We start from the raw sequence: 14,580 nt of genomic DNA on the forward strand, positions 1-14,580 counted from the left end.
TACGGCGATACCCCATATGTGACCCTAAACTGTTGCCTTGAAATACGACAGGGCTCCAAAGTGAGAGCGCCATGCGCATTTGAGGCCTAAATTAGGGACTTGCATAGGGGTGGACATAGGGGAATTCTATGCCAGTGATTCCCAAACAGGGTGCCTCCAGCTGTTGCAAAACTCCCAGCATGCCTGGACAGACAACGGCTGTCCGACAATACTGGGAGTTGTTGTTTTGCTGGAACAGCTGGAGGCTCCGTTTTGGAAACAGTGGCGTACCAGACGCTTTCATTTTTATTGGGGAGGGGGGCTGTGTAGGGGTATGTGTATATGTAGTGTTTTTTTACTTTTTATTTTATTTTGTGTTAGTGTAGTGTTTTTAGGGTACAGTCGCACGGGCGGGGGATCACAGTAGTTTCTCGCTGGCAGTTTGAGCTGCGGCAGAAAATTTGCCACAGCTCAAACTTGCAGCCAGATACTTGCTGTAAACCTCCGCCCATGTGAGTGTACCCTGTACGTTCACAATGGGGGGGGGGGGGGGGGGGGACATCCAGCTGTTGCAAAACTACAACTCCCAGCATGCACTGACAGACTGTACATGCTGAGAGTTTTAGTTTTGCAACAGCTGTAGGCACACTGGTTATGTATCACTGAGTTTGTGACCTAACTCGGTGTTTCACAACCAGTGTGCCTCCAGCTGTTGCAAAACTACAACTCCCAGCATGTACGGTGCATGGTGTACATTGACTGCTGAGAGTTGGAGTTTGCAACAGCTGGAGGCACACCGGTCGTGAAACACTGAGTTAGGTAAAAAAAAAACTCTAAGTTTCACAACCAGTGTGCCTTCAGCTGTTGCAAAACTACAACTCTCAGCAGTCACCGACAGCCAACGGGCATGCTGGGAGTTGTAGTTATGCAACCAGCAGATGCACCACTACAACTCCCAGCATGCACTTTAGCTGTTTGTGCAAGCTGGGAGTTGCAGTTATACAACAGCTGAAGGTACACTTTTCCATTGAAAAAATGTGCCTCCAGCTGTTGCAAAACCATAAGTCCCAGCATGCCCATAAGGGAATGCTGGGAGTTGTGGTGGTCTGCCTCCTGCTGTTGCATAACTACAGCTCCCAGCATGCCCTTTTTGCATGCTGGGAGCTGTTGCTAAGCAACAGCAGGAGGCTGTCACTCACCTCCAACAATCCACGGCACGCAGGTCAGTCCCTCGTCGTCGCCGCCGCTGCTCCTGGGGCCCCGATCCCAACAGGGACGCCGGGGATCGGGGTCCCCAGCACTCGGGGTGCACGTCCCGCAGAGGTTAAATGGGCTGTTTTACTGCCTTAAATAGGAATTGTCGTTTCATCAAACTTAACAAATCAATAGTACAACCAAACATAAGACATTTTGTAAAATATATGTTATCAGAGAAAGAAATTCAGTTTTCTCAGCTTTTCAGACTCCTTTCTTGCTTTCTCTTTACTCTAAACTCATCAATCACTTTGAAAAGCTCAAATCCGTATGAATAAGGGGATAGCTCACAATTGATCAGTTACATGTTGCTCATAGAAGTCTATGGAGATTAAAAAGGGGAGTAAAGAGAGAAGTGGCTGGAGAGAGCAAGAAGCAGACAGATTGCAGTGAGACTACAGGAGTTTATATTACGAATTAGATTTCACTACAGTGCTGACATTTCTGATAATGACAGGATCACTTAAAATTATATATAATATATATTTTTTGTGTGTTAGGTTGGGAGCTTAAATGCTTGTTTCTTTGCAAAGAAAGGATTTCTCGTTGACCTTTATGAAGCAAGAGAGGGTAAGTTTGGTTGTTTTTGACTTTATAGAAAGCATTCATAAATTATATAAACTAACTTTGCTAAATACTGTGCCATGCCTAATGATAATATAATACTCTCATACTTTTAAAGGGGTACTCCAGTGGAAAACCTTTTTTTTAAATCAACTGGTGCCAGAAAGTTAAACAGATTTGTAAATGACTTCTATTTAAAAAAGTTTAACCTTCTAGTACTTGTCAGCTGCTGTATGTTCCAGGGGAAGTTCTTTTCTTTTTGAATTTCCTTTCTGTCTGACCACAGTGCTCTCTGCTGACACCTCTCTCCATTTCAGGAACTATCCAAAGCAGGAGCAAATCCCCATAGCAAACCTTTCTTGCGTCTGACAGTTCCTGACATGGACAGAGGTGTCAGCAGAGAGCACTGTGGTCAGACAGAAGAGAAATTCAAAAAGAAAAGAACTTCCTCTGTAGTATACAGCAGCTGAAAAGTACTGGAAGGATCACAATTGTAAATAGAAGTTATTTACAAATCTGTTTAATTTTCTGGCACCAGTTGATTAAAAAAAAAAAATAATAATGTTTTCCAACAGGGTACCCCTATAAGTGGTTTGTGATTACTGGAATCCCAGGGTATGTTCACAATTGTCAGATTTGATGCAGGGATTTATGGAATTGTCCCACTCTTAAATGTGGCTTGCAGAAATGCATGGGCTTGCAATAGGATAATATAAAGGGAGGGGGATGTAACTAAATATTTCAATACTGCTCTTATGTTTATTGTTATACTGCTCTTATGTTCATCCCTGCTGTTGTGTCTCCACTGCCTCTCAGGCGTTGGAGGGGGGGAGACACTAGTCCCTGCTAGTATCACTGGGCACCAAACATGTCTTCCTGGCTGTTAGTTTGCATTTGGAGGATGCACTAAGCATATGTGTGGACCTACAAAGAGCCTTGGTACCAGAAGTTAGAACATGGTAGTGACCACATACACAGTAAAACTTGCTGTGAGGTATTGAGGAAGCAGAGGGTGGTTATCCGTAAAACTCACTCTGGTTGACAGTTACAAGTGGGGTACTGTGGGAGACCCATGACTGGGTCCACTTTTTTTTCAATATGTTTATTGTTGACCTTGTAAAGGAATTACAATATTTAGCAATATTTGCAGATGACACTAAACTACTGGGTAAGGTGATCACCACAGAGGAGGAGAACATAATATCACAGAGGGATCTCGGAAAGCTGGTGGTTTTGGCACAGACACGGCAAATGAAGTTTAATGTGCATGAATGTAAGATTATGCACCTGGGATGTAAAACATCATGTGCAATTATGTGCTAAATAAGAAAAAATTGTCCAATTTTGGGCACCTGTTTATTAGATGAGGGTGCGTTCTGTGAGGTTCTTGACCCCAGTTAAGAACCATTTACTAAAGTTGTGTTTTAAAAAAAAAAGGGGTACTCCGGTGGAAAACTTTTTTTTAATAAACTTGTGCCAGAAAGTTAAACAGATTTGTTAATTGCTTCTATTAAAAAAATCTTAATCCTTCCAGTACTTTTTAGGGGCTGTATACTACAGAGGAAATGCTTTACTTTTTAGATTTCTCTGATGTCATGACCACAGTGCTCTCTGCTGACCTCTGCTGTCCATTTTAGGAACTGTCCAGAGCAGCATATGTTTGCTATAGGGATTTTCTCTTGATCTGGACAGTTCCTAAAATGGACAGAGATTTCAGCAGAGAGCACTGTGGTCATGACATCTGAGAAACCTGAAAAGTAAAGCATTTCCTCTTTAGTATACAGCCCCTAAAAAGTACTGGAAGGATTAAGTCATTTACAAATCTGTTTAACTTTCTGGCACCAGTTTATTTAAAAAAAAAGTTTTCCATGGGAGTACCCCTTTAAGAAGAGCTGCTTTAATATCTAGGGGTTTTTAGTCACAGAAAAATACTGCATCATCTGCTGCATGTGAAGATACTCTTAGATTATAGTATCCGTGAAGAGAAATTAAAATATCGGCACTCACCAGGACGAAGCACACCAAGTGTGCGAAACTAGAGCTCGGTCGCCACCACTTGTCCCCCCACTCCCCTCTCTTCTGTACCCCGCATGTGAGTATGTCTCAATAAAGAAGACCCTGCAGCCACACTGGTGAGTGCCGATATTTTCATTTCTCTTCACGGATACTATGAACTTTGCTTGGATTATCTGAGCACCACCTGAGGCATTACAGCTACACCAACTCCTACCTGCCATTCCAAATCCAGCACACTCACGCAGTGCCGCACTACCTCCTATGTGAATTGATACTCTTAGATTACTTTTACATGTGGTGGAATTACAGCAGAGTTTGTGTGTCAATGCTCACATGGAAAATCCCGTGGATTAAAGGGGTACTCCGGTGAGAAACTTTTTTTTTAAATCAACTGGTGCCAGAAAGTTAAACAGATTTGTAAATAATTTCTATAAAAAAATCTTAATCCTTCCTGTACTTATTAGCTGCTGAATACTACAGCAGAAATTCTTTTCTTCTTGAAATACAGAGCTATCTGCTGACATCTCTGTCCATTTTATTAACTGTCCAGTGCAGCATATGTTGGCTATGGGGATTTTCTCCTATTCTGGACAGTTCCTAAAATGGACAGAGATGTCAGCAGAGAGCACTGTGCTCATGATGTCAGCAGACAGCTCTGTGTTTCAAACAGAAAAAAATCTTAATCCTTCCTGTACTTATTAGCTGCTGAATACTACAGTGGAAATTCTTTTAATAGAAGTAATTTACAAATCTGTTTAACTTTCTGGCACCAGTTGATAAAAAAAAAAAAAAAAAAAAAGGTTTTCACCGGAGTACCCCTTTAACCCCTTAAGGACCCAGCCAATTTTCACTGTAGGACCCGGCCATTTTTTGCACATCTGACCACTTTCAATTAAAGCATTAATAACTCTGGGATGCTTTTACCTTCCATTCTGATTCTGAGATTGTTTTTTTCGTGACATATTCTACTTATTTATTTAACTTTGAAGCTCTCTGCTTATAAGGAACATGAATATTCCAAATAAATTATATATTGATTCACATATACAACATGTCTACTTTATGGTTGCATAATAAAGTTGACCTGTTTTTACTTTTGGAAAACATCAGAGGGCTTCAAAGTATAGCAGCAATTTTCCAATTTTTCACAAAAGTTTCTAAATCGAAAATTTTCAGGGATCAGTTCTGTTTTGAAGTGGATTTGAAGGGCCTTCATATTAGAAATACCCCAAAAATGACCCCATTATAAAAACTGCACCCCTCAAAGTATTTAAAATGACATTCAAAAGGTTTGTTAACCCTTTAGGTGTTTCACAGGAATAGCAGCAAATTGAAGGAGAAAATTCAAAATCTTCATTTTTTACACTGGCATGTTCTTGTAGACATAGTTTTTGAATTTTTACAAGGGGTAAACGGAGAGAAATCTTCCTAAAATGTGTAACCCAATTTCTCTCGAGTAAGGAAATACCTCATATGTGTATGTTAAGTGTTCGGCGGGTGCACTAGAGAGCTCAGAAGGGAAGGAGCGACAGTGGGATTTTGGAGAGTGAGTTTTTCTGAAATGGTTTTTGGGGGCATGTCGCATTTAGGAAGCCCCTATGGTGCCAGAACAGCAAAAAAAAAAAAAACACATGGCATACTATTTTGGAAACTACACCCCTCAAGGAACGTAACAAAGGGGTACAGTGAGCCTTAACACCTCACAGATATTTCACGACTTTTTGTTTATCCCCTTAAGGATCCGGGGTTTTTCCATTTTTGCATTTTCGTTTTTTTCCTCCTTACCTTTAAAAAATCACAACTCTTTCAATTTTTCACCTAAAAATCCATATTATGGCTTATTTTCCAGTGAGCCTTAACACCCTACAGGTGTTTGAAGACTTTTTGTTAAAGTTGGATGTGTAAATGATTTTAGTTTTTTTCACTAAAATGCTAGTTTTCCCTCAAATTTTACATTTTTACAAGGGGTAATAGGAGAAAATGCCCCCCAAAATTTGTAAACTCATCTCTTCTGAGTATGGAAACACCACATATGTGGAGGTCAAGTGCACTGCTGGCAAACTACAATGCTCAGAAGAGAAGGAGTCACATTTGGCTTTTGCCAATCAAATTTTGCAGAAATGGTTTTTGGGGGCATGTCCCATTTAGGAAGCCCCTATTGTGCCAGGACAGCAAAAAAAACAAAAAAAAAAAACACATGGCATACTATTTTGGAAACTACACCCCTCAAGCAATGTAACAAGGGGTGCAGTGAGCCCTAACACCCCACAGGTGTTTCACGACTTTTCGTTAAAGTTGGATGTGTAAATGATTATGTTTTCCCTCAAATTATAATTTTTTTTTTTACAAGGGATAATAGGACAAATTGCCCCCTAAAATGTGTAACCTCATCTCTTCTGAGTATGGAAATACCCCATGTGTGGACGTCAAGTGCTCTGCTGGCGCACGACAATGCTCAGAAGAGAAGGAGCGCCATTGAGCTTTTGGGAAAAAATTGTTTGGAATAGAAGTCAGGGGCCATGTGCATTTACAAAGTCCCCCGTGCTGCCAGAACTCCTGAGCCTTGTTCTGCGCCCGCAGAGCATTTTACATCCACATATGGGGTATTTCCGTACTCAGGAGAAATTGCGTTACAAATATTGGGGGTCTTTTTTTTCTCCTTTTAACGCTTGTGAAAATAAACAGTATGGGGCAACACCAGCATGTTAGGGAAATTTTTTTTAATTTTTTTTACACTAACAGGCTGGTGTAGCCCCCAACTTTTCCTTTTCATAAGGGGTAAAAGGAGAAAAAGCCCCTCAAAATTTGTAGTGCAATTTCTCCCGAGTACAGAGATACCCCATATGGGGCCCTAAACTGTTTCCTTGAAATACAACAGGGCTCCAAAGTGAAAGAGCTCCATGCACATTTGATTACTAAATTAGGGATTGCATAGGGGTGGACATAGGGGTATTCTACGCCAGTGATTCCCAAACAGGGTGTCTCCAGCTGTTGCTAAATTCCCAACATGCTTGGACAGTCAGTGGCTGTCCGAAAATGCTGGGAGTTGTTGTTTTACAACAGCTGAAGGCTCCGTTTTGGAAACACTGCCATACAATATGTTTTTCATTTTTATTGGGGGGGGGGGGGGGGGGGTAGGACAGTGTAAGGGGGTGTTTATGTAGTGTTTTACCCTTTATTATGTGTTAGTGTAGTGTAGTGTTTTTAGGGTACATTCGCACTGGCGTGTTATGGTGAGTTTCCCGCTAGGAGTTTGCACTGCGGTGAAAAATTTGCCGCAGCCCAAACTTGAAGCAGGAAACTTACTGTAAACCTGCCCGTGTGAATGTACTCTGTACGTTCACATGGGGGGGGGGGACAAACCTCCAGCTGTTTGAAAACTACAACTCCCAGCATGTACTGACAGACCGTGCATGCTGGGAGTTGTAGTTTTGGAACAGCTGGAGGCACACTGGTTGGAAAACCTTCAGTTAGGTTCTGTTACCTAACTCTGTATTTTCCAACCAGTGTGCCTCCAGCTGTTCCAAAACTACAGCTCCCAGCATTTACTGATCACTGAAGGGCATGCTGTGAGAGGTAGTTATGCAACAGCTGGAGGTACGCAACTACAACTCCCAGCATGCAGAGACAGCTTAGAGACAAATTAGTTTTATATCTTTGTTTGAAGCCTGAAATGTGGCAAAATGTCGATAAGTTCAAGGGGGCCGAATACTTTCACTATGCACTGTAGTTCCACAGTCTCACTGAGGGGCATTTACTAAGGGTTTTAGTCATTTTTTTCTGACTATTTTTGGCGCAAAACTGTCGCAATTGCGCCTACCCTATTTTCTGTGCGACTTTCTCTAGCAAGAGCTAGAAAGTGAAAAAAAAAATTCCTGCTTAATTTATGCTAGTTTTCAGTTTTTACTTGCATTGGTCAGGAATTTATTAACTGAGACAGTCGCAGTTGCGCAATAAACTGTCGCAACGGCCGTAAAAAATGACTAAATTTACTCCAGCTCCAACATGGAGCAGGAAAAGCTACTGCCGCCCGGGCTCTGACATACTTTCTCCCCGCTACCCTCACTGCGCTACCGGGACACTACAGTGATTTACTTCCCCCCCCCCCCCCTCACCTGCCAGCGCCACACAACTCCCATCTGTCTGCTGTTGCAAGACTACAAGTCCCAGCATGCCCTTACAGTGAGGACACGCTGGGAGTTGTAGTCTTGTAGCAGCGGGAGCTGAGCGGCGCGGGCAGGAGACAAGGGGGGGGGTAGCGGGGAGGCCGTATGAGGAGCCCGGGCGGGAGACAAGGGGGGGGTAGCGGGGAGACTGTATGAGGAGCCCGGGCGGCTGCACTGTAATCTCAGCCCGGGCTCCTGCCCTGAGAGCCAAAGGCTTTGGCTGTCAGGGCATGCTGGGTGTTGTAGTTTTGCAACAGCTGGAGGGCCACAGTTTGCAGACCACTGGTGTGTGGTCTGTAAACTGTAGTCCTCCAGCTGTTGCAAAACTAAACAGCTGAAGAGGACCGGCGAAGACGATCACTTACCCTTTCGAGGCTCCAGCAACGATCGCTGACGGAGATCGTCGCGCGGCACTGTCGCGCGGCAGTGTCGTGCAGCGCTGGATCCTACGGAAGCCGGTAAGTTGCCCAAGCTTCCCAACCAGGGTGCCTCCAAATGTTGCAAGACTACAACTCCCAGCATGCCTGGACACCCTTTGGCTGTCCAGGCATGCTGGGAGTTGTAGTTTTGCAAAAGCTGGAGGCACCCTTGTTGGGAAACACTGGCCTAAAACAGTGTTTCCCAACCAGGGTGCCTCCAGATGTTGCAAGACTCCAACTCCCAGCATGCCTGGACAGCCATTGGCTGTCCAGGCATGCTGGGAGTTGTAGTTTTGCAACATCTGGAGGCACCCTGGTTGGGAAACACTGTTTTAGGCCAGTGTTTCCCAACCAGGGTGCCTCCAGATGTTGCAAGACTACAACTCCCAGCATGCCTAGACAGCCTTTGACTGTCCAGGCATGCTGGGACTTGTAGTTTTGCAACATCTGGAGGCACCCTTGTTGGGAAACACTGGCCTAAAACAGTGTTTCCCAACCAGGGTGCCTCCAGATGTTGCAAGACTACAAGTCCCAGGTCCCAGCCATTGGCTGTCCAGGCATGCTGGGAGTTGTAGTTTTGCAACAGCTGGAGGGCCACAGTTTGCAGACCACTGGTTTGTGGTCTGTAAACTGTAGTCCTCCAGCTGTTGCAAAACTAAACAGCTGAAGGGGACCGGCGAAGACGTTCACTTACCCTTCCGAGGCTCCAGCAACGATCGCTGACGGAGATCGTCGCGCGGCAGTGTCGTGCAGCGCTTGATCCTACGGAAGCCGGTAAGTTGCCCAAGCTTCCCAACCAGTGTGCCTCCTGATGTTGCAAGACTACAACTCCCAGCATGCCTGGACAGCCTTTGGCTGTCCAGGCATGCTGGGAGTTGTAGTTTTGCAACATCTGGAGGCACCTTGGTTGGGAAACACTGTTTTAGGCCAGTGTTTCCCAACCAGGGTGCCTCCAGATGTTGCAAGACTACAACTCCCAGCATGCCTGGACAGCCAAAGGCTGTCTAGGCATGCTGGGAGTTGTAGTCTTGCAACATCTGGAGGCACCCTGGTTGGGAAACACTGTTTTAGGCCAGTGTTTCCCAACCAGGTTGCCTCCAGATGTTGCAAGACTACAACTCCCAGCATGCCTAGACAGCCTTTGACTGTCCAGGCATGCTGGGACTTGTAGTTTTGCAACATCTGGAGGCACACTGGTTGGGAAACACTGGCCTAAAACAGTGTTATCCAACCAGGGTGCCTCCAGATGTTGCAAAACTACAAGTCCCAGGTTGGGAAACACTGTGCCCGGCCTCCGCCCCACCTTACTGTAAGGGCATGCTGGGAGTTGTAGTCCTGCAGCTGGGGGCAGGGGACAAGCTTGTCACTTGCCCACACATCTCCTGCACCACACAACTACAACTCCCAGCATGTCCTTACTGTAAGGGCATGCTGGCAGTTGTAGTCGTGCGGGGCGGGAGATGTGTGAGCAGGTGATAATAAATGTACTAACCCATTTATTTTGTTTTCTTCTCATTTCAGATCCGTGTATCCTGTGGACTCCTTCGGATTCGGTGGAATACTTCTATGACCAGCGTTTTTCTTTGTTTGATTTTAATAAAATGGTTAACGAGGGCTTGTGGGGGAGTGTTTTTTGTAATAAAATTTTTTTAAAACCTTTTGTGTTTTTTTCTTACTTTACTAGACAGGCTTAGTAGTGGAAGCTGTCTTATAGACAGAGTCCATTACTAACCTGGGCTTAGCGTTAGCCACAAAAACAGCTAGCGCTAACCCCCTATTATTACCCCGGTACCCAAAGCCACAGGGGTGCCGGGAAGAGCCGGTACCAACAGGCCTGGAGCGTCAAAAATGGCGCTCCTGGGACTAGGCGGTAACAGACTGGCGTTATTTAGGCTGGGGAGGGCCAGTAACAATGGTCCTCGCCCACCCTGGGAACGTCAGGCTGTTACTGTTTGGTTGGTATTTGGCTGAGAATGAAAATAGGGGGGACCCTATGCTTTTTTTTTTTTAAATAAATAGTTAAATATATTTAAAAAATGCATAGGGTCCCCCTATTTTTTATTCTCAGCCAAATACCAACCAAACAGTAACAGCCTGACGTTACCAGGGTGGGCGAGGACCATTGTTACTGGCCCTTCCCAACCTAAATAACGCCAGCCTGTTACCGCCTAGGCCCTGGAACGCCATTTTTGACGCTCCGGGCCTGTTGGTACCGGCTCTTCCTGGCACCCCTGTGGTGTTGGGTACCGGGGTAATAATTGGGGGTTAGCGCTAGCTGTTTTTGTGGCTAACGCTAAGCCCAGATTAGTAATGGACTCAGTCTATAAGACAGCTTCCACTACTAAGCCTGTCTAGTAAAGTAAAATAAAATAAAAACACAACAGGTTTAAAGGTTTAAAAAAAATTTTATTACAAAAAAACACTCCCCCACAAGCCCTCGTTAACCATTTTATTAACATCAAGCAAAGAAAAACGCTGGCGGTCAAAGTAGTCCACCGAATCTGAAGGAGTCCACAGGATACACAGATCTGTAGAAGAAGTAACCAAAAAAAAAAAAAAGTGTAAGTACATTTAGGGAGAAAAAAACTGTGTTAAAAAAAATGGAATAAACACACACACACACATACACACTAAACGCCATTTACCACTTCTGAGCCATGACTACAATTTACAGTGATCCCTCAACTTACAATGGCATCAACATACAATAGTTTCAACATACAATGGTCTTTTCTGGACCATCGTAAGTTGAAACCAGACTCAACATACAATGCTACAGACAGTCCAGATCTGTGAAACGTGTCAATGGCTGGAAGAACCAACCAATCAAAATGGGCATTCACTGGTAAAACCCCTGTATTACTTAAGTGTATGCACTGACTGGTGTCTGGTATTACATGTTCTGTACACTTTACCTGTATCAGGGTTAGCTGCTCTTTTGAACACCAGGTGAGGGCAACTCCATTACTTGTTTGGGACATTGCCTGTACTGTACAGGACCCCTGAAGACGCTCCTGTCCTCTACATAGACCAGTGTTTCCCAAGCAGGGTGGCCCCATCTTTTGCAAAACTACAACTCCCAGCATGCCCGGACAGCCTTTGGCTGTCCAGGCATGCTGGGAGTTATAGTTTTGCAACAGCTGGAGGCTCCCTGCTTGGGAAACACTGACATAGACAGTGATTTACAGCTCCCAGCAGATCTTTCTTCCTTTTATATGTAAGGATTTGCTTTATCTATATTAGTTATCTACTTATTTTTCTTTGTCACTTTTTCCTATTTTGGATGACATTTTGGTGCCTTTAGAACCAATTACCACGTTTCCATAGAGTTATGGTCTCAACATACAATGGTTTCAACTTACAATGGTTGTCCTGGAACCAATTAATATTGTAACTTGAAGGACCACTGTAGTTATTGAACTATTTAGATGTGGTGAAACAGCTAAAAAAAAACTCAAAAACAAAAGATCCAGAAGGAAACCTAGCAGCCAAACCTATTCAGACAGCAGGAAAAAGGAACAGACTATTTTTTCTACTACATGAAGTAAATTTCCCACTTTTGCCTATGTGTGCCAAATTTATTAATGCCGTGCAACAATTTAGTAAATTTGTCGCACATAGTCAAAAATGAAGTAGAAAAAAACAGGGTAAAAACCAGACTACATAGTAAAAGATTAGTAAATGCCCCTCACTATTCTTACAGCCCTGTCTGGGCTCGTGTAGGAACCTTCTTTCCTCTAAACAAAGAGGATGCCCCCTTGTTAAAGGTACAGTTCTTGGTATAAATACATCATGGGAGAGATCTCTGTACTGCCCCCTGATATATTTATGCATAGTTATTAGGTCGCCCCTAAGCCTTCTTTTTTCTAAACTAAATAACCCTAATTCTGATAATCTTTCTGGGTAATGTAGTCCTCCCATTCCCCTTATTTACTTTGGTTGCCCGCCTTTGAACCCCTCCAGCTCCACTATATATTTCTTGTTCACTGGTGCCCAGTACCGTACACAGTATTCAATGTGTGGTCTGACTAATGATTTGTACAGTGGTAGAATTATTTCCCACTATGTGTCACTACAGCTAAATTTACTGTTAACTAAAACTCATGTCCTTTTCCACGTCAGTCGTCCCAAGTGTGCTCCCATTTAATACATAATCCCAGCCCACCTGCCACTTCCCATCTGTCTCATCTGCCACTTCCCAGCCCAAGCCTCCAACCTATCCAGATCCATTTGTAACATTGCCCTGTCCTCTATTGTGTTTACCGCTTTACAGAGTTTAGTATCATCTGCAAAGATTGCTACTTTACTATTCAACCCCTCTACAAGGTCATTAATAAATATATAAAACAGGACCCAAGACTGACCCCTCTGGTACCCCACTAGTAACATTCATCCAATTAGAATAAGTTCCATTAATAACCACCCTCTGTTTCCTATCACTGAGCCAGTTACTTACCCACTTACACACATTCTCGCCCAGCCCGTTCCTTCTCATTTTATGCACCAATCTTTTATGTGGCACCGTATCAAATGCTTTGGAAAAATCCAGATATACGACATCCAGCGATTGCCCCTGGTCCAGTCTGGAGCTCACCTCCTCAAAAATGCTGATCAGGTTAGTTTGACAGGACCGATCCCTCATAAAGCCATGCTGATATGGTGTCATACATTTATTTTTATCAATATACTCCAAAATAGCATCTCTTAGAAAACCTTCAAACAATTTACATACAACAGAGGTTAATCTAATAGGCCTATAATTTCCGGGGTCACCTTTTGTCCCCTTTTTAAATATTGGCACCACATTTGCCATGCGCCAGTCCTGGGGGACAGTCCCTGTTGCTATAGAGTCCATGAATATTAAAAATAGGGGTCTGTCTATTACAGTACTTACCGTATTTATCGGCGTATAACACGCACTTTTTAGGCTAAAATTTTTAGCCTAAAGTCTGTGTGCGTGTTATACGCCGATACACCCCCAGGAAAGGCAGGGGGAGAGAGGCCGTCGCTGCCCGCTTCTCTCCCCCTGCCTTTCCTGGGGTCTATAGCGCTGCTGTCGGCCCTTTTCACCCCCTGGTTATCGGCGCCGCTGCCCGTTCTGTCGCCCTGACTATCGGTGCCGGCGCCGATAGCCAGGGGGAGAGAAGCGGCGCCGACAGCCAGGGGGAGAGAAGGGGCAGCGGCACCCATTGCCGGCGCCGCTGCCCTGTTGCCTCCCCCCATCCCCGGTGGCATAATTACCGGGGTTGGGTCCACGCTGCTCCAGGCCTCCGTCGTTGCTATGCGCTGAACGGCACGGCGCATGACGTCAGAGCGCTGAGCCGTGCATAGCAACGACGCTGGGGACGCACGACTGAGGCCTGGAGCAGCGCGGACCCGACTCAGGTAATTATGCCACCGGGGATGGGGGGAGGCAACGGGGCAGCAGCGCCGGCAATGGGTGCCGCTGCCCCTTCTCTCCCCCTGGCTGTCAGCGCCGCTTCTCTCCCCCTGGCTATCGGCGCCGGCACCGATAGTCAGGGGGACAGAACGGGCAGCGGCGCCGATAACCAGGGGGTGAAAAGGGCTGACAGCAGCGCTATAGACCCCAGGAAAGGCAGGGGGAGAGAAGCGGGCAGCGACGGCCTCTCTCCCCCTGCCTTTCCTGGGGGTATATCGGGGTATACACGCGCACACACGCACCCTCATTTTATCATGGATATTTGGGTAAAAAACTTTTTTTACCCAAATATCCTTGGTAAAATAAGGGTGCGTGTTATAGGCGGTGCGTGGTATACCCCGATAAATACGGTAATTCCTTTAGAACATGGGGGTGAATGCCATCTGGACCTGGTGATTTGTCTATTTTGATTTTTTTAGGCGACACTGTACTTCTTCCCGGGTTAGACAGGTGACCTGTAAAGGGGAGTTTACCTTATCTCACTGTATTTCACCTGGCATTTCATTTTCCTCGGTGAACACTGTGGAGAAGAATTTGTTTAATATATTTGCTTTTTCCTGATCCCCGTTTATAATTTCTTCTTTATAATTTTTTTTAAGGGCCTACACTTTCATTTTTGACCTTTTTGCTATTTATGTAGTTAAAAAACATTTTGGGGTTAGTTTTACTCTCTTTGGCAATGAGTCTTTCTGTCTTTATTTTTGTGGCGTTTATCTGTTTTTTTTTACATATTTTACATTTT

The 14,580-nt window shown here is 44.6% G+C and overlaps 1 protein-coding gene across 9 annotated transcripts in view; it reads left to right on the forward strand.

Annotated features, from left to right (window-relative positions):
* KMO (kynurenine 3-monooxygenase) overlaps positions 1–14,580 on the forward strand; it is a 622,272-nt gene that overhangs the window by 76,496 nt on the left and 531,196 nt on the right. For 8 of the 9 annotated variants that reach the window (XM_056566897.1, XM_056566902.1, XM_056566899.1 and 5 more), the window contains one exon: positions 1,734–1,803. The exons of the other annotated variant lie outside the window; for it this stretch is intronic. In XM_056566897.1, coding sequence (XP_056422872.1) covers positions 1,734–1,803 — 70 coding nt within the window. The remainder of the gene's footprint in view (positions 1–1,733; positions 1,804–14,580) is intronic. 9 annotated transcript variants of the gene reach the window in all.

Source organism: Hyla sarda, chromosome 3 (genome assembly GCF_029499605.1).
Source record: "Hyla sarda isolate aHylSar1 chromosome 3, aHylSar1.hap1, whole genome shotgun sequence".
NCBI classification, from domain to species: Eukaryota; Metazoa; Chordata; class Amphibia; order Anura; family Hylidae; genus Hyla; species Hyla sarda.